This window comes from Convolutriloba macropyga, chromosome 14 (assembly GCF_964194025.1).
Source record: "Convolutriloba macropyga chromosome 14, txConMacr16.3, whole genome shotgun sequence".
Taxonomy (NCBI): Eukaryota; Metazoa; Xenacoelomorpha; order Acoela; family Convolutidae; genus Convolutriloba; species Convolutriloba macropyga.
In genome coordinates this window covers 8,470,948-8,498,666 of record NC_134481.1, presented here as the reverse complement: position 1 = coordinate 8,498,666, position 27,719 = coordinate 8,470,948, and the positions used below count along the sequence as shown (strand labels likewise).

Sequence of the window (27,719 nt, the reverse complement as noted above, 5' to 3'; positions counted from 1 at the left end):
AATCAGCTTAACTTTTTCTGATGCGCATGTGAAACGCCACTTAGTCCTGAAAAATCATATCTTCATTTTCTCATTATTATTTTAAATGATTTAGAGCAATGAAAACTAACAAATTTTGGGTTCAAAAATTTGTAGCTTTCTTGAATTTCAAATAAAGTGTAGCTGTAGAAATACTGAATGTGCTCCTCCAAGCAATCAGAGACTGAGAAGACACTAATCTCTTTTTTATAGAAGTAACTCCAGTGACTGTATTCAGTCTAAAAGAGTAGTTGCACGATGTGTATTCCACTGACTCCAGTGTTAACTCTTTAATACATCGCGACTGAGAGGTATAAGTAAGCTTACTTCGTGCGCAGAAATAAGTAGCCCTAGCTCTTTATACCTTACGGCTGTAAAAGGAGCCCACCATTGGGTCTGTCGTAAAAGGTTTGAAGCATTTTTGATCTTTGTTCAATGTTCAAAAAAAACTAATTTCATATATATGAAGAGCAGCAGAGTAACAACTTGACTGGTAATATTAGATAAAAAGGTAACGATGAAGGGAATTTGGCAAACAAAAATAAAACTTTGAATTATTCTGTCGATGACTGGTTTTCAAATTTTACAGCCGAGTTAATTTTTTTAATAGCACATCTATTTAAAAGCGACAATGAAACAAAAACAAGCCGACTCGGTAATGTGCGATCGCACATCAGGTTCCGACCCCGCTCATCCACAATTTTGGCTTGATTGTCTACCAAATGAGGAACATAGAAAAACCCAAAAAATCAAGTCTTTTAAAAAAAATTGGTGTATGAAAGAAAAAAAATTCTTCAAAGCAAATAACTGTGGTGGAGTAAAAATGGCGCATTAGATTGATGAGATGTACGAATATTAAGAAAGCGAGTCAAGACGAACAGCAAAATCAAACAAGAGCAACACTAAAAATTAATTACATCAAAAACTTCATGTCCGTTTTAAAAAACAAAACCTAATAACAAACTCAAAATACCGTCAGATAAAACTGATATTAAACAAAGTAACTTACAATTCACCAGAAAAGGTAAGGGATTAGTCAATAAAAAGGCTTGGTATCAATTAGACATAAAAGAACATAAACAGTAAGGTTGAAAAGTTCGCTTATTTTTTTCTTAAACAATTAATTTCGAAATAATGAAAACAATTAAAAAATAAAATAAAATATCCCATAGGTGTACTATTACCAATTCTTCCATAGAAGGAGTTAAGAGCTGCCAGTATTCAATTTTTTACGCGGCTACAAAAAGAACGTATAGACAACAAACAAAAAACCAAATAAAGCTTGGCAGAAAACGCTTTCGAATCTGTAAAGCCATAATATGGCCATCAAAATGTGTTCAATTGCACTTTCTTCAACCACCAATAATGTATTATGTGACCTCTCATTAATGAAGCTAGGCAACAAATAGACAAAAATGGAAAACAAAATGCAAAAATAAGTAACAATTTAATTTTTTTTTCGAAAAAAAATATTTCCAAAGACATGAACGCCATTAATTACAGAAAAAAAATTAATTAGTTTCTTATATTCTTCCAAAAAAAGCCCATGAGAATTGCAAGTATCCAGAATATGTCTTATGTCTACAAAAAGAACGCCAAACATGACAAAAATCAAAAATTTATTTACTTTTTTTTCGTGTCGAAGCCAGTAAAGTCAATGAACAATGAATTCTTTAAAAACTTTAGATTGTGTGGTACTAATCCCCTTTTGAAACCTTCCTGTGACAACAATAATGTCCTAGTTGGCCTGTAATTAACGAGACTAGATAACAATCAGACAATAAAAGATCAAAATTGTGAAGTTAAAAAGTTTTTTTTTTTAATTTGGAAAACAATTGTTTTCAGAGTCATGAAAGCTAGCAAATATGCTCTAAAATCAGAATATCTTCTCATCTATTCTTTCATGGAAAGGCAATGAAACTGGGTCCTTGCACAGTAAAATTTCGTACGACTAAAAAGACAAGTAAAAACGGCAGTTAAGACAATTTAAAAAAATCAATTAAATTTTTCGAGAAAGTACTGTCGAAGCCGCTAAAATCATAATCTATATCTTCAAGCTTTTAAATAATATCAATTGTGCCTTATTTAGAAAGCCAATAATGTGATATATGAACTCTCAATAGCGCCATAATGTGACAAAACCATAAAACGTGAAAAATGGGCAAATACCTAAAAATTAAGAAAATTTGAAATCTAGTTGTATCAAAGCCAGTAGCCATAACTTAAGGCGTAAAACCGCAACACAGAATGAACTAGATTTCAATAGAAAGAAGAAGCTTTCTTTTATTGCGGACAATAAGCTACAAGTTGACAAAAGAAAGAAAAAAATAGAGGCAAAAGTTCAATAAGTCATTATTTATTTGAAAATCAAATATTTTAAAAGTCAAAACGACCATAAGCTTTCAAGTAATCAACTAAATACAATAATGTGGAGCTAATTAGGAGCCCAATTGGAACTATCATTAGTCAGCTTTTTTGAAATGTTCTGTTATTTAATTATTGTAGAAGAGATCGAATTTTTTTTGTAAAAAAGAACGACTGTTTACAATCCGAATTATTTTTGGATTATACCAGTCTAAGATTGGTCCAAAACTAGCCCTGCTAATGTTGTTTGTTCAATAAGAACACTTAATTTTTCGAATTTTACAGATATTGATTTTTTGGTAGTTAAAAAATCAAAAAAAGATGCTGCGTGTTTGATAATCAACGAATAAATTTAGCAAAAACGTCAAAATTTTAATAACAGAGCACTCTCAACGGAATTTGAAGTAAAAAAAGCCCCTTTTTAGTCTACAAAAATTGTGTTAGCGGTGTTTGGGTCTGTACTTCCTGTAAATTTAATTAAAATTGACTAAAGAAACTTATCTCGTGCTGTTTTCGAAGAAAAAGTCTTAATTTTGAAATATTTAGCCAGAATTTTTGACAAAAAAAATGAAAATAGCCTACAATATTCTTGTGATTTTTTTTTTGTTTTTACAAATAAAAATCAACAACACTTTTAAAAAAATTAACAAATTTTTGCAAAATTGGCGAAGTTTTATTCAAAAATTCCGGAAAAAGTGAATAAAATCTCGCCGGAATTCACACTATTTTTTCAAAATTGAAAACTTCGATAACTCCTCGTAAAAAACGAAAATTGAAAAAATCTTTTTAATTTCATATTCTATGCTGAACAAGCTTTCTAATGATACCAGTTTCAACTCTCTGCGATGAATATATCGATCGGCCAAAATTGACTGAACAAAAAAAACCCGTTTGAGTATATAGTTCCTTCCCCCTCAAGAGGGGTCGGAACAATTATTGCAGACAAAGTTAGACATTAAATATTGGTTACATAAATAAAATACATAGGCCTTGAGTTCTCCTAAAATCAAATAGTTTTTCCTAATTTGCCGCCGCAATCAAAAGTTTCTGTAAATAAAAGTAAAGTGAATTATATTGCTGAAAAAAACTAAACTATGTGTTAAAAAAAAGTGACAAGCAGATGCCACCACCTGCAAAATAATATTTGGCAATAGAAATGAAGATGTAACAAATTGGATTTTGAATAACTGTTGGATCATTAATAAATCAATATGGAACCCCCCCTGCCCCGTTGAGACGCCGGTTAGTCGGTTTCCCCCCGCTGGGATTCTGTGCACCTCATGTTGGGGACGTAAATGGCGTATTATGCACATGTCTGCAGCTGTCTGGATTGTCATTGACAAAAAACCAGCTGGGGTGCTGGCTCAGGTAATGTAAAAAAAATGATGTTGCTTTGAAAACCCCGAGTCGTGGTAGCGCTAAAAAATTTTTTTTCACCGCATTCTGACGGTAGCGCTAAAAATTTTTTTTTCACCGCATTCTGCTCGTAGCGCTGAAAAATTGTTTTTCACCGCTTAAGCGGTGAAAAAAAATTTTCACCGCTACTAGCATAATGCGGTGAAAAAAAATTTTTCAGCGCTACCACGAAGCGGTGAAAAAAATTTTTTCACCGCTAAAATCGCTAATCTTACAAAAATTCACCGCTAAATTAATCGCTAATCTTACAAAAATTCACCGCTATGAACGCATTGAACGCTAAAAGATGCGGGCGCTTTGCGGTGAAAAATTTTTTTTTCACCGCTAATCACCGCTAATCTTACATTATTTTTTGACCAAACCTCGACCCGGGCGCATTCAAGTTCAGGAAGTTGGAAGATACTTTATTTAACCTGTTGATGTTCTTGAAGTGTTGCCATGTTGTTGCTATGTTAAAGAACGCTCTTATCAGTGACAGTAATTTTACAGAATTAAATATCCAAAAAAAATTGCTAAACCTCTAACTTAAAGCTAAGCAGCTTTCATATAAAACAGTTGAGTTATAATATGGTTGACTTTCTTCCACTTTTTATTAGATTGGGATAGATTGAGTAGATTGAGATTGGGAAACTCCGGGAACTATCTCAGCTTCTTAAATTTGGAGAACTCATTTGATTTCAGTTTATACAATTGAGATCATCAAATAGGAGTTATAAACTGGAAGTGAACGAGTACGCTAGCGTACTGCTTAACTTCCAGTTTATAACTTCTAGTTGATGAACTCACTTGTATAATCTGAAATTGTTTTGTAAGACAGTTTTAGGCAAAAAAGGTTGACATATAAAGTATACAAAGGACTATATCTTAGAAAGGATGGAAAGCGAGTCACAAATAAATCAAACGCCGTAGTTTCTAACTAGCCAGTTAAAAAATTATTGATTGCCAAAATTAGGGAAAATTTTCCAACTTTGCATTATCAGAGTTTTTCAACCAAATGTTCTTTAATAGCTATTAAAGTACATTTGGTTGAAAAACTCAGAAAACGGAACGTTGGAAAATTTTCACTATTTTTGGCAATCAATAATTCTTTAACTGGCTAGTTAAAAACTACGGCGTTTAAATTATTTGTGACTCGTTTTCCATCTTGTCTAAGATATAGTCCTTTGTATTCTTTATATGTCAACCTTTTTTGCCTAAAATCTTCTCACAAAACAATTGTAAAAATCTTCATTCTGAGACATTATTTCGACTCCCAATTAAATAACTAACACATTTTATGTGAGTTTTTATCAATTGGTAGAAATAGGAATTGATGAGCATATAAAAAGTATTCGGAAAATGAAAGCATTCGCAATACTCCAGTATAATTATAGAGATATGTCATAAAGAGTAAACTCATTATTCGGTTCAAATGACCAGAAATTTTCCGTACGTTTTTTTCCCGGGTTGAGGTGTCACCGCTTAAAAACACTAAAGATATAGAATTTGCGGTGAATTTGAGTAAAAGTGTAAGATTTGCTTTCAATGCGATGAATGCATTGAAAAAAACTTTTAAGCTGTGATTTTTATTCCGCTACCAGCATAATTTTTCACCGTTACCAGCAGAATGCGGTGAAAAAAAGTTTTTCAGCGCTACAAGCAGAATACGGAGAAAAAAAAATTCAGCGCTACTATCAGAATACGGTGGACAAAATCTTCACCGCTGCCAGCAGAATGCGGTGAAAAAAAATTCATCGCAAAAATCTCAAATCTTACAAATTTCACCGAGTTAATTTCAATGCTTATCTTAAATTCACAGGAAATATCTTTGAAGTACGTGACAGATGGCGCAGTGGAATAAGAAGTTTTTGACATGCATGAGGTCAGAGGTTCGAACTCGTGTACGGCAATTTTTTTGTAAGAAATCCGGTGAATGCAATGAAAAATTTTTTCACCACTAAAAACTGCAAAAATTCACCGCATTCAACCCTAAAAAATGTGGGCGCTTTGCGGCGAAAAAAGTTTTTTTTTCACCGCTATTCTCCGCTAAGCTTACATTAGTTTTGACCAAACCTCGACCCGGGTTTGCTTACAAAATAATAAATAGGCTATGCATAATCGGCAGTGGCATTAAGACAGTTTTGTATTTTAAAAACGGATCTTTTCCGTTTGTGCCCCCCCAGTACGTTATGCTCCCCCCAGTTGCAGAGCACGTGTCATTACATAGTAAATCATTTTGTAAAAATATTGCACGTGCATCTGGGGGATGCAAATAATATGCACCCACTAAGCTGGGGGGGCACAAACGGAAAAGATCCTTAAAAACTTTTATAAAGTTTTGTATTTTAGGAATCTTTGTAAACGGGTATCGTTTCTCATACTGTCAATAAATTAACGAATTTCTGAACTGCAGCTCAATTGTCATTACTTTCAATTCTTTCAGTAGTTTGAATCGTTTTATTCATTACAAATTTGATTCTCAGTTGTTTCAAGATCTAATAGACTTTGTGACCAATAAACATTTTGTGTCATCGGTTCGCAAACACACATTTCCATTATTTCAAAATGTCAAGATTGTCTAATGTTATTTATATTTTTGCTTATATTCATTTCAGTGAATCAAAAATAAAAGAAAATGCACAAGGAAAGGATTTGTTTGGAAAAGAGACGCTAGTTCTGTTTCAATAGTTATAGAAATTTAATCTTTCTTTGCTCTGCAATAACAAAAATTAATCATCAGAACAAATAATTATAAATATCTACCTTTCAAGATCTTACAAGATTACTTTTTATCTCGCCAACTAACCTTTTTTTGAACTCTCGTATTCTTTATTCTATTCTAAATTTTTTTTACAGGAATCTAGAATACTTTTTGTTTGTAACCCCCCTCCCCCCTCAGTTCGGTATGCAGAGTCTTGGAAGCTCCTAAAAATCGCCTTCTGGTCTCAAATAGGGCGGTGATGATTCAGAGAAAATGCAATCCATGGATCAGAACCTTGGATAAGTGAAGTTCCAAACATTTTTTTTTTTCGTTTCACTTTATAAAATTGTCTGCCTGCAGGTAGCTCCTGAGCGAAAGAAGCAGAGCTCAATTTTTTCAACTTTGGTGAACGCAAAAATCATTGCAGTTCTTCTAAAAAAAACTGTTTCAATCTCAGAGCGCTTTCTACTGAAATCAAGATGTTTGTACACGAACGTTGTTATTCACAATTTGGTTGCTACTCAATTTTCAATTTTGACAATTTACATTAAGTAGTTTCGATCGACTAGTATTATTGGTTTTTGCTCCGCAAACACATATTCTAAATTGCCACTTGTTTAAATTGGGTTTCTGAGCCTCAGAACAAAAATTTCAACAGACCAAATGAATTGCTGAATCAACTTGAAATGTTAGTAACTAAATATGTCTAAGCGAGAATATTAACCAATCAGAATCGAGTATTTAAATTACGTATAGAATTGCGTCTAATATACACAAAAAGTTCCGGAAAAGTTTGTATAACCTAATTTTAAGTAAATAATACCATGATATGTATCGAATAAGGCGGTTTTAGGCTTAATATTTTTAGGTTTTCTAGACGATTGTTGATCGATTATGAACTGATTCTGACGTCAAAGACATCAGACAAAAAACCAGTAAAAGAGCATCAAAAAACCTTGCCGTCTAAACTCTCACTTGTTGCTATGTACGAACTATACTTAATACGTTGCTTTATACGGACTTATGACGTTGACTTCTTACATATTGTCGAATAAATTGAAGCTTTGGTAGACTGTTTTAATAGATTTACAGCTACATTTTGGTGCCACCCTTTACAGCTACATTTTGGTGCCACCCTTTACAGAGCCAGCTTTAGTATACTTCGACAGATCTTAGTGTAGAATAATTACCCGCATGTCCTCAAGCACAATTAAGTTTGCTCACGGAGATACGTTTCGGAACAAGAGTACCAAGTACTTCCAGGACTGATGAGGTTCCAAGACCATCTACAGCAAAGGAGGAAACTTCACAACGCATTTCTCACACAATCCTGATCTGGTGATCACCTAACGTGTAAGAGATCGAGACACGCCCCCATACGAGCCCGATACCAGATGTACAATTTGGACTACGACAGGGGAAATAGATCAAGGGATACTACAGAACAGCACAGGTACACAGAGACTTCTACAAGGACTCCACTAGAGGAGTACAACCAGTCAAACACTTTGAACACCCCGTGAGCAAACACAATCAGATCACCCAAAACAACTAAACGGTGATTCCGTTCAGCCTGTATTTTTGACTTCAAAAAAACTAATCACAAGAAGAAGAGAATCGGAACAATTTTCTTTGTATTAAATAGATCAAGAAATACTTTAGACGGCAAGTTCCACTCCAATTACTAGTATTGAGAAGAGGGAGTTTTTTGACTGTACTCTTTTTATAACCGGTCACCATTAACCCCCCACAAACATAAATTTTGAGATGAAAAAAAACATCGAATTTGAACATTTTTGTTCGAATTGGCGAAATTTTGTAAAAGGTGATCAAGTCGGATCGTATATCAAAAAATTACCTCTGATATAAAGAAAATAGAGAAAACATTATGCTAAATTATTCAATTTTGAAAAATTTTGGTCAATTTTGATGCAATTCTAAAAATTTTACAAAATCAGTACCGACTATTGATAAACCGTATTTTCGAGCTTAAATCCGTCCAGTTTACTGGATTACCGTTCCGTAATTAAGGATTGGCAGAAAAAAATGACCAAAATTTTGAAAAAAAAATGACAAAAGCATAAAATTTTGACAAATTCGTCAAAATTAATATTTTCAAACAGAAGGTTCGTTAATTGAGTGAAATTGAATACAGAGAAAAGGTGTGAAAAAAATTCACCACCTCTGGCCCAAAAAAAAATAATGTCATCATATTCTTTTCGTATCTCATTTTCGTACCGTACCGTCCGCTTCTTTTTCGTTCCTTTAGTTCGCCATTCCCGATTTCCGTTTTATTCGATAACGTCGCTCTCCCAAAACTTTGCTTTTCGTTTTCTCCGTCTACTTTTCCGGATATCGATGTAGTATGTTTTCATATATGATGAAGTATGTTGTGTTTTTGTTGCAGTATGTTGATTAAGTTAGTATGCTGGTTAGTTGATTTGATCTTGTTGCTTTCTAGGGTGTGACTTAAGTTTGTTCTAGAGTTACGGCTAGTTGGTTTCTGGACTTCTCCAATTTACTAATTTACTAGCACCCTGTTGTATTATATTGATTTTTGCTGCTGTATGTTTGCGTGTAACTGTATGATTGTTAGTTGGTTTAGGTTTTTGCCTTCTAGGGTGTGACTTAAGTTTATTCTGGAGTTACGGCTAGATTGTTTCTTAACTTTTCCAGCTTTCATTGACTACAAAAAGCACTGCATATTACTTAACTTTTGCTGTAGTTTGTTTAATATTGTTGGTATGCTGATTGGCTGTTTAGGTTGGAATATTGCTAGGGTGTGACTTAAGTTTATTCTAGAGTTACGGCTAATAAATTTCTTGCTCTTTTCATCCATTTGGTATACTACTGCTTTGCCGTAAATAAGTTCGTTATTTGGATATATTAAGCCCCATAATGACTTGTGCTAGCTTGTTTCTTGCAGTAGCATCTCTCCTTTTTCCTAGGGTGTGACTTAAGTTGGTTCTGGAGTTACGGCTAGTTTGTTTGGTTGAGTTTGTTGCTGTGGTCTGCTAGCATAGTGGTTCTCGACCTCCCCGTTCGCTGCGTAATCGTCTCCCGCCCGTTCCGACCCGCCTTTCCGTTTCGTTGCGCGCTACTAGCTCAACGCCTCCGTTCCGTCCGTCTCGTTTCCCGTTTTTTCGTGCGTCGCTCGTTCAGCGTCTCCGTCCCGTCCGTTGCGTCGCCCGTTTACTACCCGCGTTTTCGCCAGTTCCGTTCCGTTCCCTGTTGCGTTGCGCGCCGTTCGCCCGTCCTTCCCGCCCCGTCCGCTTCGTTTCCCGTTTCGTCGTGTTTCGTCCACCCAGTCCTTTTTCCCCGGTTGCCTGTGTTCCTGTTTAGTCCCTCGTTGCTTTCAAGCACGTTAGACGCACTCTATAATTTCTTACTCACTTTCGCCGAGTAATTCATTACTCGGTAACTTCTTTTCTGCTCTTCGACGTCTTGATTATCAAGTCGTCGTCATTTGGGTTCGGTATAACCCGCATTCCACGTGTTTGGTTGAAAGTTACGCTACATTGATAAACTAGCCATTTCAATATCATGGCCGAACAGCAGGATAAATTGAAAAAGCTCTTTATTGCGAGATCTAATTTGGAATCTGAATTACGTAACATCCATAAGGACATCACAGATGCCATAGATCGTCAAGACAGAAGGGTTAAGGTTGAACGCTTGGTTTCTAAGTTGAAGGATGTTTTCAGTAAACTGGTGGAGAAGAATGAAGAACTGTTTGACTTGGCCAGTAAAGCGGAAAACCCAGATTCAATTTACCCTGTCCTTGAGCAATGGTTGGATGATAAAACCAAGAACAATGATAAATTCTTGCTTGCGGCTAGAAGCTATATTGACTCAGTTGCTGACCGAGACACCGTATGTGAGGGCGTTAATCCTCAAGGCCAATCTAAGAGAAGTTCACGCCGAACAACATCATCAATGTCTAGCCAGCGTAAACATGAATTTCTCATGGCAAAACTAAAACTCGAAGAGGCCGAGAAACAAGAACAAGCTGCCATGCGCCTCGCTAAACAAAAACACGAAATTGCCATGAGAAAAAGGAGCTTGAAATAAAAATGGAACAGATGGCACTTCAAGAATTGGAGGAAGACCACCGCCAGCGTGTTGCAGCAGCTAAATTAGATGAGGCTGATTTAATGGATAATCATTCATTGTTTAGTCACCACTCAAGTGAACTGAATTTGTTTAAAGATAGGGGATCAGATAGAAGTCAGGGACTTGTTCAGGATTGGGTAAATTCGTTTCCAGCAGATAATTCAAGTGAGTTAAACTTTTCTCGTCCTGGTTCAGCAACCGCCGACCCTCCTGTTAAAGATACTTCCCCTAGTAATCCTCCAGAAAACTCAAGTAAGGTTGCCGATAACTTACATCATCTTGAAATGCTTTCTCAGTACACACGGCCAGGAGTTGCAATTTCTGTTGCCCAGCGGCAAGCTTTGTATCGGGAATATCTCCAGGCTCAACTGCAGCAATCACTCATTGATCAAAGGGCACATAGTCCTTCAGGCAGTGGTGAAGTGAACCAAGTACCAGTCGACGTACAAAATGTCGCACTCCCACCACCTCAACCACCTATGCAACCTCCCCGGCCACCGACACCCGTTATGGCACCAACGAACTCCATCTTTGTACCTGATCTTTCAACAAACCCACAAGTAAATCAGTTCTTGGGTCCGAAAAGCTACAGTGTGCCTTGTCAATTACATATGTCAATGCTTCATGTTCCGCAACAACAGAATCCACCTCAAAGTAACATTCAACACCAAACACAAGTCCCTATTGCCCAGTCCTCGCATAATGTACCTCCACTTCTAAACCCACTCGTGAACCCGCCTCCTGTATTCCCGCCTCAACAATTATATAATCCTCAGCCTCCCGTGGTTTCGTCGCCCATTCCAGCGAGCGCAACAACATACCTACCCGTCCCCAACATTCCACCACAAAACATTATCCATTCACCTCAAGCCCGCCTGTTACATGCCCTACCGCACCCAAACTTCCCCTTAACCGTAACCCCGATTTAAATTTGTGGCGTTTCCCTCAGAATACTCCCCCAAATTTGAACCAGGCTAAAAATAATGCAACCGTCTTCAACAACGTTCAACCGAACCTACCCCCAAGAACTGCTGACCCCACCGTCATCCATCCCATCTTGCAATTGAATGCACAACAAAATCTTAATAGCAACCACGCAGCAACCTGTAGCATCCCTGTTAACCCCTTTAGTACAACTACTAACATAGCGCCACCTTTTGTCACGCCGGTTATACAGCCCACATATGGGCATACTGCCCCAATACCATTGTGTTGGGGTGGCCCACCGCATCCCACGCCTCCAGCGCCAGCATCTGAAAATGCAAGCTTGATTAAGGCATTCACTGACGCCTTATCTAGCAAGAGGAATGACCCACTACCCGAATGGAAGTTGTCACAATACAGTGGGGATCCCCTACAGTGGCACGAATGGTATGGTCAGTTTAAAAGCGCAATTGACTCTCAGTCCTTAACTGATGATGTAAAATTGACATACCTTAAGACCCTCGTTACAGGTAAAGCTAAAACAGCTATAGCTGAGTTCGCCTACTGCGGCGCAATGTACAAAGACGCACTGAGGACCTTAGAACGTAAATTTGGCCAACCACAGGCGGTCGTAAGTGCACATTTGGACAAACTCAACAGCTTTCCACCACTGAAGATGCATAATAGCGATAACATCATTAACTACTCGGGGTGCATTTCAAGTCTTGTCGGGGTATTTAAATCGCTGTCATATGATTCGGATTTAAAGAGTGCTGCGCTTTTCGGCACTGTCGTACAGAAGCTACCACCCAATATGAAGGAGTCATGGTCACTCTTCACGGTCAAAAAGCATTGGGTGAAACCTACCCTTCTTGATTTCAACGATTGATTAAAAGAGAAGGCCGAAGCGCACGATTTAATGAAGAATACCGCAACTAAAGCAAGGACTGAGGATACCAACAACTCAGTAACAAGATCAAAAGTTGCTTCAAAGGCATTCGCTGCAAATACGCAACAGAAGAGTAACCCTAAGCCGCAACAGAGATCTCCGTCAACATCAATCTCTAGTTGCATAAGGAAAAGACCCCCACACAGAGAGCCAAGGTCGTGGCTGAGGCAAAGCTCTGTTTCTCTTGTTTGCGTGATAAACACATGTTTAGGCAATGCCCAAGTCCCCGTAAATGTAGGAAAGATGGTTGCAACAGCTCCCATAACACCTTACTTCATGGAGCTGAAAGGGTTTTTCCAGCTAAACCCTCAACAAACAACAACATCGATACTTCGAAGTCGAACGCAGGTACAAGTAGGCCATCTACGGGTCAACAGCAACCAAGCAAAACAACCACTTTGTCTTCCGTGACGGATGTTAAAGGCCTCCTTCAGGTCACGGAACTGAAACTTACTAATACTTCTGGCACTAGTACTACGGCGTTGGTTTTATGCGATACCGCTTGCAGTAAATCTTGGGTGTCCAATAGTCTCGCAGCTAGACTCGGTTTGCAGGGTACCGCATTAAAACTGACCGTCAAGGGTATAAACACGGAAGAACTCATAGACACAAAGGTGGTTCAATTGACTGTGACACCTCATAAAGACCAAGACTTCGAAGCATTCACTGTGCGTCCCTACGTGAGGGAAACATTAAACGTAGGTTCCGACATCATTGACGTCAAGTCCATACAAGAAACTTACCCACATTTGGCAGTTCTAGATCCAGTAAGATATAGCTATGGAGAAATTGAGATGATACTTGGGCAGGATGTCTACCATGCCATCCGCCCGTTAGAGTATTTTTCAGCCGACGAAAAGTGCTCACCGTTCGCTGTCCGCTTACCCATAGGTTGGGTTTTAAGTGGCCCACTCCCGTCAAGTTCAAGTTTAGTCTCGGTGTGTTTCAAAGCCAGTATTGAACGGGATTTTGAATTAGCTTGTCAGGTTAAATCTTGGTATGATATGGAATCGTACGGCGCGTTCAAGCAAGTTGACCCACGATCCGCAGCGGATGCTCGCGCGCAGGAAATACTTGAAACAACAACCTTCCATAACGGCCAAAGATACGATGTCGGTATGTTATGGGCTGATGACAACATCCAACTCCCGAATAACTACTTTTCATCACTGGTACAACTCAAGTCTCTCGAAAAGCGGCTCTCGAGAGATACATCATTGAAAGACAATTATGCTAGTACCATCCGTGAAGACTTGGAAAAAGGTTACTCGATTACAGTCCCTGATTCTCACAAGGTTGAGCAGCGGTCGAATAAAGAGTGGTACCTACCACATCATTCCGTAATCAATCCGAACAAACCGGGGAAAGTGCGTAGGGTATTAAATGGTGCAGCAAAGTTCCACGGTACTTCTTTGAATAAATCTTTGCTCACTAGCCCCGACCAGCTCCAAAACCTAATCCACGTACTACTTAGGTTCCGTCAACATCAATTCGCCGTGTCCGCAGATATTGAGGGTATGTTCCTCCAAGTGGGTGTCCCTGACTGTGACCAGCCATCACTGCGTTTTTTGTGGCGGGAGGACCCCACAACAAATGTTGTAGTGTATCAAAACACGCGCCATATATTTGGGGCTAAAGACTCGCCCACATGCGCAAACTATGCACTGCAACGCACGGCCCGAGACAATGTTAATCAGTTCCCGGATGCAACCAAAGCTGTCCTAGAAAACTTCTACATGGACGATTACTTGGATTCGGTGGAGTCACCTGAGAGGGCTCTCAAAAGATCGAAGGAGTTGGTACATCTTCTCCATCTAGGTGGGTTCAAGCTTACTAAGTTGGTAAGCAATGTACCAAGTCTGGCTGATAGAATTGATGGGTCAACTCAGTCTACCGAAACAAAAGTAATTGCCTCATCTAAGGAGGATTCTTCGCACGTGCTTGGGTTGAAATGGAGTCACAACAATGAGACTCTAGTTGTGAGTTGGGGTACCTCCAGTACAGTAACTAAGTCTTTAACACAACGCTTGGTATTGAGCCTAGTGTCTAAGGTGTTTGATACCATCGGCCTTGTGGCACCATTTACTGTTGGTGCCCGATTGTTACTAAAGGATCTGGCGTGTCAGCGGGCAGCACTGGGATTAAGAATTACCAAAAGACACTGTTGAAAGGTTCCTCGAATGGAGTGTAGAACTACCCAAGCTTTCCGCAATCACTATACCAAGGAGCTACTTTTCCGGAAACTTTGAACACTTGGAACTACACATGTTTGGCGATAGTTCACAAGAAGTTTTCAGTGCCGTTGCATTTCTCCGTGCTCGAGTAACTACTTCGAGTGGGCCCCAAACGGAGCTTGCGTTTGTCCTGGGTAAAGCTCGCGTAGCACCTATGAAAGTCATGACTGTTCCAAAGCTGAAATTTTAGGCAGCGCTACTGGCCGCTCGATTGAAACAAGATATCTGTCGAGCTCTCACAGTAAAAGTCAACAGGGTTTTCATGTGGACCGACAGCACTACTGTCTTGCAATGGCTTAACTCTGCAACCAAGCACCCAGTATTTATTGCAAACCGTGTTTGCGAAATCTTAGAGCACACTAGCGTTGACGAATGGAACCACGTTGCGTCAAGCGATAATCCGGCAGATGCTGGCACTCGTGGTATGCCTGCTGAGATTTTGCAATCAAGTAGCTGGGTGAGAGGTCCAGATTTCCTAAGAACCAAGCAATTCCCGTTCGAACCAAGCACTGAAGTAGTTAATAACATCAAACTTGGTATAGTAACTAAAGAAACTGACGAAACCAATACATCATTGGCCGCATCCGTAACCAAGTCAACTAAGGAACCGCCACCGCAACTAATTCCCTTCGATAAGTACAGTTCTTATCAGAAGTTGCTACGGATAACAGCGTACGCACTCCGCATGTTACCTTCTCACCAATGTTACCGTAAGGCCGATGGTAGCATCCTAGACCCCACGGAGCTTGACGAAGCCGAGCGTCATCTCCAGTATCTTGTGCAAGGGGAGTCATTCAATGCAGAGAGAAAAGATCTTCTCGAAAACAAACCCGTTAAACGGAGTAGCCGTATTGCCCCGTTTTCTCCCTTTATTGGGCCAAATCGTCTAATCCGATCGGCAGGCCGCATCAAGCGGTTGGTCGAAGTTGACTTTGATGTAAAACATCCTATCGTTCTGGACGCACGCCATGCATTTGTAAAGTTGTTCCTCAGGCACACCCACGTTAAACTTCATCATCAGGGTATTGATTACCTGCGGGCAAAAGTACAAGAACGTTATACCATCCTTAAATTACGCTCCTCACTACGTTCCATTAAATCTAACTGCCTTACGTGCAGGATGTTCCGCGCTGCCACTATTCAACCCATCATGGCTGACCTCCCAGTAGAAAGACTTGCATACCAGTCTCCTCCCTTCACGAACACCGGGGTCGACTACTTCGGCCCGTTTTACGTTACTGTACGTAGGACTACCGAGAAGAGGTGGGGTTTCCTCTTCACATGCTTAACTACTCGTGCCGTTCATGTCGAAATCGTTCCTTCCATGGACGCCAGTTCGTGTGTAATGGGAGTGGAGCGGTTCGTCTCCCGTCGGGGTACACCAGCCATTATTTGGTCAGACAATGGCACTAACTTTGTTGGCGCGGAAAAAGAACTAAGCGAGAACATCGAAAAGTGGAACACCATCAACATCGCTGTAGAACTTGCCCACAAAGGCATCAAGTTGAGGTTCAACCCGCCCAGTGCGCCACACCAAGGTGGCATCTGGGAGAAGCTAGTACGTAGTTTCAAACGCGTACTTTACAAAATCCTTGGAACACGTCGCCTCACGGATGAGGTTTTAAGTAGCACTTTTTGTCTGGTCGAACATGCACTTAATTCACGTCCGCTAACGCCCGTAAGCGCCGACCCGTCCGACCTAGGAGCATTAACACCTAATCACTTTCTCCTCGGTAACCAAGCACGTAGTCTCCCGTCCATCATTGGCTTAGATGAGTTTGATCACCGTAAACGTTACGCCCGCGCGCAGTCCTACGCTAACGCTATTTGGTCTCGTTGGATCAAAGAATACGTACCGGCGCTGAACCGACGTTCCAAGTGGCAGACGCCTGCCGAGCATCACCTTAAGACCGGTGTAAGACCTTTGGTTTGGGTAGTTGAAGAGACCAACCCAAGGGGTTACTACCCTACTGCTCGGATCACTGAACTTCGTTACGGTTCCGACAGCGTCGCACGCTCCGCCGTATTGCGCACGTCCTCCGGATCGCTCGTTCGCCCGCTTGTAAAATTAGTACCAATTCTCACAACATCTTCTTCTGGGCCGGAGGATGTTAGTAACTAAATATATCTAAGCGAGAATATTAACCAATCGGAATCGAGTATTTAAATTACGTATAGAATTGCGTCTAATATACACAAAAAGTTCCGGAAAAGTTTGTATAACCTAATTTTAAGTAAATAATACCATGATATGTATCGAATAAGGCGGTTTTAGGCTTAATATTTTTAGGTTTTCTAGACGATTGTTGATCGATTATGAACTGACTCTGACGTCAATGACATCAGACAAAAAACCAGTAAAAGAGCATCAAAAAAACCGTGCCGTCTAAACTCTCACTTGTTGCTATGTACGAACTATGCTTAATACGTTGCTTTATACGAACTTATGACGTTGACTTCTTACATATTGTCGAATAAATTGAAGCTTTGGTAGACTGTTTTAATAGATTTACAGCTACATGAAAAGAATTGAACAGAATGATAAACATATTTACTAGCAACTGAAAAAATTGTGAAATGGCATATGATCAGACATGATGAAGAAGAACCTGAGTTGAGGGGCACCAAATAGGGAAATGAAGCAAGAAATTGATTTTAAGAGCATAGTCACGAATTAAGTTAAAGGGAAACAAAAAGAATATGAATAATCAAATTTAATTTAGAGGGAATGGTAGTTGCATGCGTACCACAATGTTGGTGGCAGATCGAATCAACGTTGAATCAGACCAAAGGCATTAAAGATTTCCTGGATAGCCAGTACTCTATTCATTTCCCCAGTTAAGACCCGCTAGTCTTCATTTTCGAGTAAAAATTTTACTACGTGAAAAGTTTTATTTTCAGCTTAACTCCCGCCTGCTTTATGAGCGGTTCGAAACTCCGCTTTGGTACTTGTAGCAATAAACTTTGCGTAGCAATTCGTAGCCATCAAGTTAAGTGGGTTCTGTTTTAATTAAATACAAGCTTGACCAAAATCAATGACCTTTCATTTGTGATAACTGAAATAAACTTCGCATAAGAAAACTTAAAATTTTTGATATGCAATGTTTCAGTATTTAATTCGGTTTTTACGATTGAAATACACTGGTTCAGCGCTGAAATGATCTTACACTCAAGTCCGTGCAAGTCAAAATTTACAAAAACCTGTAGGGGTCGGAATAAAAGTCCTAGAATTGAAACAAATTCTGTAAGGACGTTTAATTGAGACGATTATTGAATCGACTTTCGACATTTAAGCGCTTTTCTGTTTTAAGAGCGATTGAACAATTAAGATGTCACTTCCTCTAAAAATGCAAAAAAAATTCAATCTGTATAGTAAATCATTATGTAAAAATGCTGCGTGGCGGGGGGCTGCTGGTGGGGGCACGTGTTGCTGGGGGCTGTTAGTGGGTGGAGCGGGGTACAAACGGGAAAAAGTTCTACATCAAAACTGCAGTTCATTGCAACTTGCTCTAGAACGCATCCTAACTCTGTTTCCAACTGAAACAGAACTTTACCAAATTCTACGAACTTGCTTATTATTCGTGGGATTATAAGCAGACAAAACCTATTTTATGTGAAGGTTCCAATGAGTACTGGAGCGAACAAGAGTGAATTCTGCGGTGGAACCATTATTGGCAGAAGATGGGTCATAACAGCTGCTCATTGTGTAGAGAAGCTACAAGGTTAGTGGTTGATAAAGAGAGATCGGGAAAATAGGGGAAAATACAAGACTTGAAAAGCTCATCTGTGTTTGTGTGAGTAGTATAAAAAGCTGACTAGAACCTCAACGGGGGGGGACACTATGTATTAAGATAGGGAATGCAGAAATTCTCCCCCTAGGGGGGACAATTTCTGCATTCCCTATCTTAATACATAGAGTCCCCCACCGTTGTGGTTCTGGTCAGCTCCTATTTTTTTTTCTGAAAAAAATGTGTTTCACTTTTCGGTTGGTTGTAATATGTTCAGTTTGTTGTTTTTGTCTCTAACAGATGTTAACTAGTTTGAAACATGTTCTGTGAGTAAAAAAAGTAGTCGGAAACACCTTTTTCGAAAATTGAAATTTTTGTCCCATAGGGGGCAATAACTTGTAAAATTTTTTGAAAAATGGGGCCCAAAAATTTTTTTGCGTTTTTTTGTCTCTAATAGCCGTCAAATGTTGTGAAACATGTTTTGTGAATGATAAAAAGTGTTCAAAGTCGATTTTTTCAATTTTGAAATTTTTCCCCTAAGGGGTGTCAACACTTGTAAATTTTTTTGAAAAATGGGGTCCATAAATTTTTTCTCGATTTTTTGTCTCTAATAGACGTCAAATTTTGTGAAACATGTTTTGTGAATGATAAAAAGTGTTCAAAGTCGATTTTTTCAATTTTGAAATTTTTGCCCTAAGGGGTGTCGACACTTGTAAAATTTTTTGAAAAATGAGGCCCAAAAATTTTCTGCGTTTTTTGGTCTCTAATAGACGTTAAATGTTGTGAAACATGTTTTGTGAATGATAAAAAGTGTTCAAAGTCGATTTTTTCAATTTTGAAATTTTTGCCCTAAGGGGTGTCGACACTTGTAAAATTTTTTGAAAAATGGGGTCCAAATATTTTTTCTCGATTTTTTGTCTCTAATAGACGTCAAATGTTGTGAAACATGTTTTGTGAATGATAAAAAGTGTTCAAAGTCGTTTTTTTCAATTTTGAAATTTTTGCCCTAAGGTGTGTCGACACTTGTAAAATTTTTGAAAAATGGGGTCCAAAAATTTTTTCTCAATTTTTTGTCTCTAATAGACGTTAAATGTTGTGAAACATGTTTTGTGAATGATAAAAAGTGTTCAAAGTCGATTTTTTTTTCAATTTGAAATTTTGCCCCTAAGGGGTGTGGACACTTGTAAAACTTGGGTCCAAAATTGTTTTCTCAATTGTTTTCTCTCCAATACATATCCCCATCATAAAATTGTCTTTTTAGCAAGAGATAGTTTCGATCTACCAACCTCTGGTTATGGGCCCAGCGCGCTACAACTGCGCTATCTTGCTTTGCACACATACATACTCACACACCTACACACACTCACAAAACACCTATACAAGCATAGGTACTTATGTAACATAAACATTCATTAATTCAGTCATTCATTCGTATGTACATATATAAATACATATATACAAATTTACATAATTTCATACAAACATTCATACATACTTACATAAATACAATCATACATACATACATACACATACATACATACACACATACATACATTACATACTCAATGATAAAAAAACAGTTGTACAAGAAAAACAAGTTTTCACCTAAGTATGTACGCAATTATGGTCATAATCACTTATGTCCGTAAATGCATACAAATTGGTGAAAACAACAGTAAAACAACTAACCTGTTAGTAGATGTATGAAATCAATACTGATATATTAATTGGAGAGTCATCGGATCATGCCCAAACACGTTCAGGGTCACAAAACTTTCCAAAATAAACTGACCAATCACAGTGCTTGATTTATTATTCAAGTTGACAACCAATCAGAATTGAAAGATTTATAAACAAATCTCTAAACGCTCACGTTCAGTAAACAGTAAATAATGAACACAATAGGAACAAAAGACATCAAGCTCATTCATGAGAAAGTTTTATCACTGAGAGGTGACATAAATTATACACACATATCTTATCGACAATTATATTTCGTAGCTGCTTGTTCTTTGTTAGATCCAGAAGTTGACGGAGAAATAGCACTTAAATTTAGACCCTATGGTGGTTTCATTGGAATTGATAATTCAAGACTAGATCCTTTATTGAAACGGAGCAAAGTGCTACGACTTCATGCTGCATTGCATGACGCCGCTGGATTTATAAAAGATTGCCGAAACAAAGGCCCTGGATATGTTTACGCTTTCCGTTAGTCACCAGTAAACAATTGTCTTTTTGGACACCTGACAGGAATATTATTCATTCTATCAGTAAAAATTTTTCATTCACAATTGTTTCGTGAATTGGAATGCTAGAAAATTTTGGCAGCAAAACCACAAATATAATTGTCCTCGATCTCGAAGGTTTCAAACTCAAGTCACTTGGATTCATTATAAAAGAACTCAGTTTGTGTTCGAGTTACAACGATACAATATTTTTCAAACCGCCGCTTAAATTCGCTGATTTACCCGCACACGATAGACAAACTGTTATTTGGCTGACCAATAACCTACACGGTCTTGATTGGGAAGAAGGTGATATACCTTACTGTGATTTGAAAACAATCTGTCTGAGTTTCAGTTTCTGATTCACACGGAAAAACTTTTTTGCCAAAGGCAGTGAAAAGTGTGAGCTCCTCAGTAAGCTTTTACAAAAAACTGTTTATAATCTGGAGGATCTAAATTGTCCCCGAATCTCAGAGATAATATCAGAAGAACAAGTTCCCTCCTGTTATCTTCATTCAAACTTTCGTTTAACAAACGATCAATTATCAAATCACTGCGCGGAACGTATAGCAAGAACATTCTAACAGTGGACACAACGTGATGTACAGAGAAGACACGGCAACTTTAACAACTTATCTGTCAGACAACTTGAAGATATTCACTTGCTTGACTCCACTTGACGATCAGCCGATTGTAATATTCAACAGAGTTCAGGATCCCTCTCCACCAATACAGAATAATTTTTCAAGTGATCAACAGAACCGAGCGAACTATCTCAACAATAAACCAAACACAGCACAACAACCGCGTTACAACTCGCTTTATAGCGCAGCAGCAAAACGTTATTTTGCAACCATTACTCTTTCTCCCGACGAGCTGGACAGCTTTAGGGCTTTCCTGCCCGTGATAGATAATTTCTATCACTTCCAACTGTATGTAAAATATAAACAGAGGGCTCGAGAACATCGGAATCAGTTCAATTATGGCTATGAACAAAACAAACCAGAAGCCTATGCAGTCCCCCAACGAGCAGCGAATCCCACGTTGGAAGCAATGGGCGGACAAAAAAGTTCCTCAATTTAGATTGAAAAAAACACCACCAGAACGTGAGCTGTCACTTAATGAGATGCCGAATGAGTCACGGTTATATGTCTTGGAGCACCCCGAAGTTGAAAAAGTCTTCAATCAACCATCGTTCAAGGAAAATGACTCATCAACTAATTGTTATAAACTAGAGATAAAAAGTCATATTAAAGGTTTTAATTTGTTTGAGTTCTGGTACATGAAACAGTTGCCCAGTGAATAATTCAAAAGTTAACATTTTATATCATTCTTGCTTCAATTCACTTTTCAATTAATTATTTTTCTCCAATGAATCAAAGAGACGAGGCTGACGCTGGTATCAGTAATTTAGTCTTTGATGTGAACAACAAGGAGAGGCCCCCATGGCGTTGTTTTTCAAATTCAACAGTGCCAAGGTCCGAAGTAATTTTTTTTGTTCAAGTGAGTATCATTGTCTTAATGATCATTCTTTGCTTCTCTATGCTCTTTCTATTATCAGAAAGCTGTGAAGAGAAATCAATTTAAATTGCTCTCTTATCGAGTTTAGTTGGTTACATTTTACCTAATCCCAAACTATGAACAAAATTATTCTTACACATGACAGGGTATTCATGTCAATTGTAGGACCAAGTGGTTGTGGTAAAACAGAACTCTTGTTTCGAATGCTAAAAGGTTCGACCTTTTATCCACGTTTTGAGAAAATTTATTATTTTTACAAAGAGTTCCAACCACTTTTCAAAGATATGCAACAAGTTATACCAGGGATTGAGTTTCTAAAATAATCAGGCTTTGATATAACAAAAAATCTATCGCATTGTCTGCTTATCTATGATGATTCATGTGAAGAAATCTTCAACGATAAAGAAATTGTAAAAATAGCTACCTCAGGACGTCATCGCAAATTACATGTTATATACATCAAGCATAATTTGTTCCATCAAAGCAAATGGTCCAGAACCATTGATCTGAATACAACACACATAATATTATTCAAGTCGCTTCGTGACATTCAACAAATTGAATATCTTGGAAAACAGTTGAATTGTCTCCAACTGATAAAAGAAGCATACAAACTAGCAACTGCGGAGCCCTTTGGACATTTTAATATTGATCTCGATCCCAAAACCAGTCAGGGTTTACGATTTGCCTCACATATTATTGGACCTAATCCTTCAATTTTTTACATTCCTTCGGAGGAAGCCGTTGTTACACCAATTACGAATGAAAAAGAAACATTTGCTTATTCTCAAGCAATGGGCAAATAGCACAAACAAGAACTCCAACATTGAATCCGAGTTACTTAAAGACGGCGACTTCAATTGGTTTCTGAGTGACTGTGTGATGAACGTACTCTCTGGAGTTGTTCCAGTCAATAAAAAAGAACTAAAAAAATTTGAAAAAACTCTGCGTCAACTTTCAAACAGGAAAGTAGGGAAAACTGAACGGTTAAAAATAATTCAATCTCCCTCGGGCAACAATCTCATTCAACTCATAGCATTACCCTGCATTGAATATATAGAACAAAATGCATACTGAAGAGTTTGTGTTAATACCTAAACAGATGTATACAAGAGAACAACCTCATGTCTCTCAATTACTCAGCAACAAAAATATTCACAATCCAGCCAAGCAGATATCGCTTCTCCAGAGAAACAAGTCACCATCAGCTCCTTCTGCCTCGCAACAGGATACAGAACAACAAACTGACGCTTCAGTGGATGATAGAAGTACAATAAACGAGTCTATGGCGAAATCATTTACGACAGACAACACATCGACTATCAAAAAAGGAGTGCTGAATGATATTAGAATCTTGAAGGGGATAAAGTTTGAAAGAGCGAATACAATAGTGGACATAATAGAGGAATCAGATTCTGTGTCCTTGGACTCATCAAAGAGATTGCTTATTAATGGTACAAATACAGAAGTTCTTGCTGCTACATTTCTTTACAATTTACAGCAAACCACTTGCAAACTATCTTTCGAACAATTCAGCGTATTAACGCATCTCGATATTGGGTCGCATTTGACTTGTAACACATACGCCAAAAAGTTTCTAAATTTATCTTCTGAAGAGAGACTGCAGTTTTTGGAATATGAGTCGGACAAAGAATTTGCTTCAAAATCCCAGCGAAAGAAAACAAAAGCTTCTGACAGAGACCAGAGAAACTTTGAAGAGGCAGAAAAAGAAATCAAACCAACCAGCCCCTGGGAGAAATACTTCCTATCAAGTTAAACAGTTAGACAAATTGTACATTAAAGGCAGTGCTGCATTTGGTAGCATTGCTAACTTGAAGGAGGCTAGCGGTTTCACCAGAGGCAAAATTGTTCGCTATCTTCAGTCGAAAGCCCCGTACACAAAAGACAGACAATTCAGGAAAAGTTTTCCCCGACTGAAAGCTGTTGCATATAGAATAAATGAAATCTGGTCTGTCGATGTTGCGTATATGGATAAAGTTGCCCAACACAACAACGGTGTAAAATATTTGTTAGTGGCTGTGGATGTTTTATCACGTTGCTTACGAGTTCAACCAATGAAAGCTTTATATGCAAAAGATGCCGTAGAAGCGTTCAAAAAAATGATCAAGAAGAAACAACCAGAAAAAGTATGGACAGACAAGGGATCAGAGTTCAAAGGAGATTTCAAAAAATTTTGTGAAAAGAAAGGAATTCATTTATATACAACAGAAAGCGAAACCAAGTCGGCATTTGCAGAGAGGAAAATTCGATCGCTTAAAAACATCATTTACAAATATTTGGAAGAAAAGTGGACTTGGACATATATTGAAGATTTACCCCAGTTTGTAAATACTATAAACAGTCGTGTTAACCGGGTAACCCATTTAGCACCTAATAAAGTTTTCAAAAAACATGAACCAATTTTAATATCATTAGCAATCAACACAACAAAGTACAAACCAAAATACGAAAAAGGAGACCTTGTTAGAATTGCAAAGCACGACGAAAAATTCAGAAAAGGTTATAAACAAAATTATACAGACGAGGTTCTTACGATATTCAAAATTGCTACCGTGTGTCCACCAACGTACAATCTTATAGATGCAAACAACGTTATAATTGAAGGTAAATTTTATGAACCGGAATTAGTCCAAGTAAACGTGTTAGATACTGCCGACGAATAAAATGAATCCCGCCAAAGAATTCACAATCGATCTAATATCCAACGCATCAATGGAAGTTTTTGGGGAAAACACAATGGCAAAATTCTGTAACCAGTTATCTCAACCACTTATTTTGGATGGAGAATGGCAAGTAGCTTTATCTTCAATATCCTTCCCATCAAACATCAACAACGTTAATTCAAACGGGTTAGTCGTTTATAAAAACTCGGGAGTGGAACTCGACGCCTCAAATAATCGCAGTGGACACCTCAGAAAAATTCGCAAAGGCATTTACAGTAGCTTGGATCAACTAATGGATGAACTCAGGCGAATTGCTCAGTTTAAACAATTTGATTTTACATTTGACAAAATTACTCATAAACTGGTTTTACAATTCGGAGCGAATGAGGGTTTTTCATTTGAAAACGAAGAAGTTCCAAGTATTCTCGGCTTCAAGGGTATAAAAGACAACTCGCATGATGGATGCATTCATATTGGATACAAATCACACAAAACTCTCAATAGACACCAAAGTGATTTTCCAGTTGATATAACCTGTGGCTCACAATTAATATTTGTCTACATAGACGTTATAGAATATCAAATTATTGGAGACGTGAGAACTCCTGTAATTAAAATCATTGAGACCGAAAGGCGTTTAAGAAACGGCAGCATAAACACTGTTACACCCATTCATCACAAGACATTTACAATTCTGGATTACAAGCCCATACTTTCTAACAATATTCAGAACATTAAAGTGGAGTTGAGGAACGAAGCCGGAAAACTTATTCCATTTAATGGTACAGGAAAAGTGATAGTAGGCCTTAAGTTTCAAAAAATCAAGTGAAATGGAAGCTTACTACAGCAACCAAGCATCACAGTCAATGCCACATTTCTCCGGTCATTATCGTCAAAGAGGAAGTGGCTTTGGAGCCCTCGCAGCAGGTATTGGAAGAGTTGCTTTACCATTGGCAAGAAAAATTATATGGCCCGCTGCCAAAAGAATTGGCCGAGAGCTTTTAGTGCAGGGTGCACCTGAGTTGGTTGAAGTAGCAACGAAACGAAAGTCGGCAAAGCAGGCGTTGAAAAGCACGGTTGCAAAAACAGCCCGAAAACAATTTGGTGGTTCTCTCCATTCACGCATAACACGAGGCCGGCAAGTTATTAAACGTCGAAGACAAGAATATGCAAAACCTCGAACCTACAAAAAACGTTCCACTAAAAAAATCATTTCTCGAAAACCACAGCCAAGAAGAAGTCGACTGGATTTTTTCTCTCGAGTCAAAAATGCGAACTAATATTGTAATACCTTCCGAAGCCACTCACAGTTCCTTGGATTTATTTGAAAAACCACCTTTGCTAGTCACCTTTGATCAATCATTTGAGCAAAAAACTGGACCACTTTATTCTCCCTCTGGATCATCGCTCGAATTCGAAGTTGTAGGCGATCGCAACAATTTCATAGATTTGCAGAAAATTTATTTGGAAGTAAAATGTCGAATACAAAATGCTGATGGAACTGATTTGCGATATACCGCCGGCGATGCAACCGCAACCGATGCTGCATATTTTGTCAACAATGTTCTTCATTCACTGTTTGCCGACTGTACTGTTTCTGCAAATGGAAAAAAAATTTCCTCAGCTAATGGACACTATGCTCATAAAAGTTTTATTGAAACAGAATTTTCACATGGAACCGATGCAAAGGAAACTTGGTTAAAGTGTCAAGGTTACGAGTATGAGCCGAACCCCGCTGGTATAGCTGCAGCTTCAAGGGATGCAAGGCAGGTAGCTGTGAGAGAATCGGAACAAATTACTTTATATGGAAAGCTCGCTGTTGATTTCTTTTCCTGTGAAAAACATTTAGTAAGTGGTGTTACCTTAAGACTTTCTTTCCGAAAATCGCAAGATGATTTTGTTACCATTAGTGAGACAGCGGCAAAAAATTAGAAAGTTAAAATCGATGAAGCAAACTTATTTGTTAGAAAGATGACAGTGTCAGACAACGTTGTTGGAGCCATTGAAAAAACACTCCTATAAACTCCGGCAATGTATCGCTACAATGAAGTAATAACAAAAACATTCCTCGCAACAGCAGGTCAACGCAGTTGGAAACATGAAGATATTTTCACAAAAAAACCAATAAGGCGGCTGATTGTTGCATTGTGCAGGAGCAATGCATTCATTGGAACTAACAATATCAATCCCTACCACTATCAAAAGTTTGATTTGAGTGAAATTACGGTCTATCGAAACGGGTTCGCAACAGCTGGCACCCCAATGTTAACAAATGATAACAAGCGCCTGTATTACAATTCAATGAGTGCATTAGCTTATGTTGAAAACGGTCATGGAATACCACTAAGTGATTTTGCGCATCACTTTATAATGGTCTTTGACTTAACTAGCACATAAGAGGCGACGCACGATTTTATTCATCCCGAACTAACAAACTCTTCATTATCGGTTGAACTGAAATTTGATACTGGTTTGCCAAACAACATTGAAATTTTTTTCCTGGGAGAAAAATCGTCTACTGTGTACATTGACTCTGCAAGAAACGTATCCAAAAATGTTCTACCTATGAATGCTTACTAATGGATGAAGACCAAATTTATTTTCATGTTCAAAAGTGCAAACATCTCAAATTTAAATTTCGAGGTGTTTATGCGGCTGACAATTATCCCTTAAATTTACCAGTTAACAGTTTTATAATTGTGAATGCATCGCGAGCTGATTCTATTGGTTCACATTGGGTGATGCTTGCGAAACGCTACGCACACCCCGTACTATACTTTGCAGATCCGTTAGCACTTCCTCTGACTGCCTATAAGGACATTTTCTCCCGCTTACAGCAATGTACTGATTTACATATGACGAT

At 38.3% G+C, this 27,719-nt stretch overlaps 1 protein-coding gene across 2 annotated transcripts in view; it reads left to right on the top strand.

The window, feature by feature from the left end:
• The first annotated feature begins 6,302 nt into the window (after positions 1-6,302).
• LOC142353198 (chymotrypsin-like elastase family member 1) overlaps positions 6,303-27,719 on the top strand; it is a 49,557-nt gene continuing 28,140 nt past the window's right edge. For both annotated transcript variants that reach the window (XR_012761036.1, XM_075405418.1), the window contains exons 1-2: positions 6,303-6,446; positions 18,245-18,420. Coding sequence is in view for 1 of the 2 variants with exons in the window: in XM_075405418.1 (XP_075261533.1) it covers positions 6,343-6,446; positions 18,245-18,420 (280 nt within the window). In the remaining variant the exon portion in view is untranslated. The remainder of the gene's footprint in view (positions 6,447-18,244; positions 18,421-27,719) is intronic.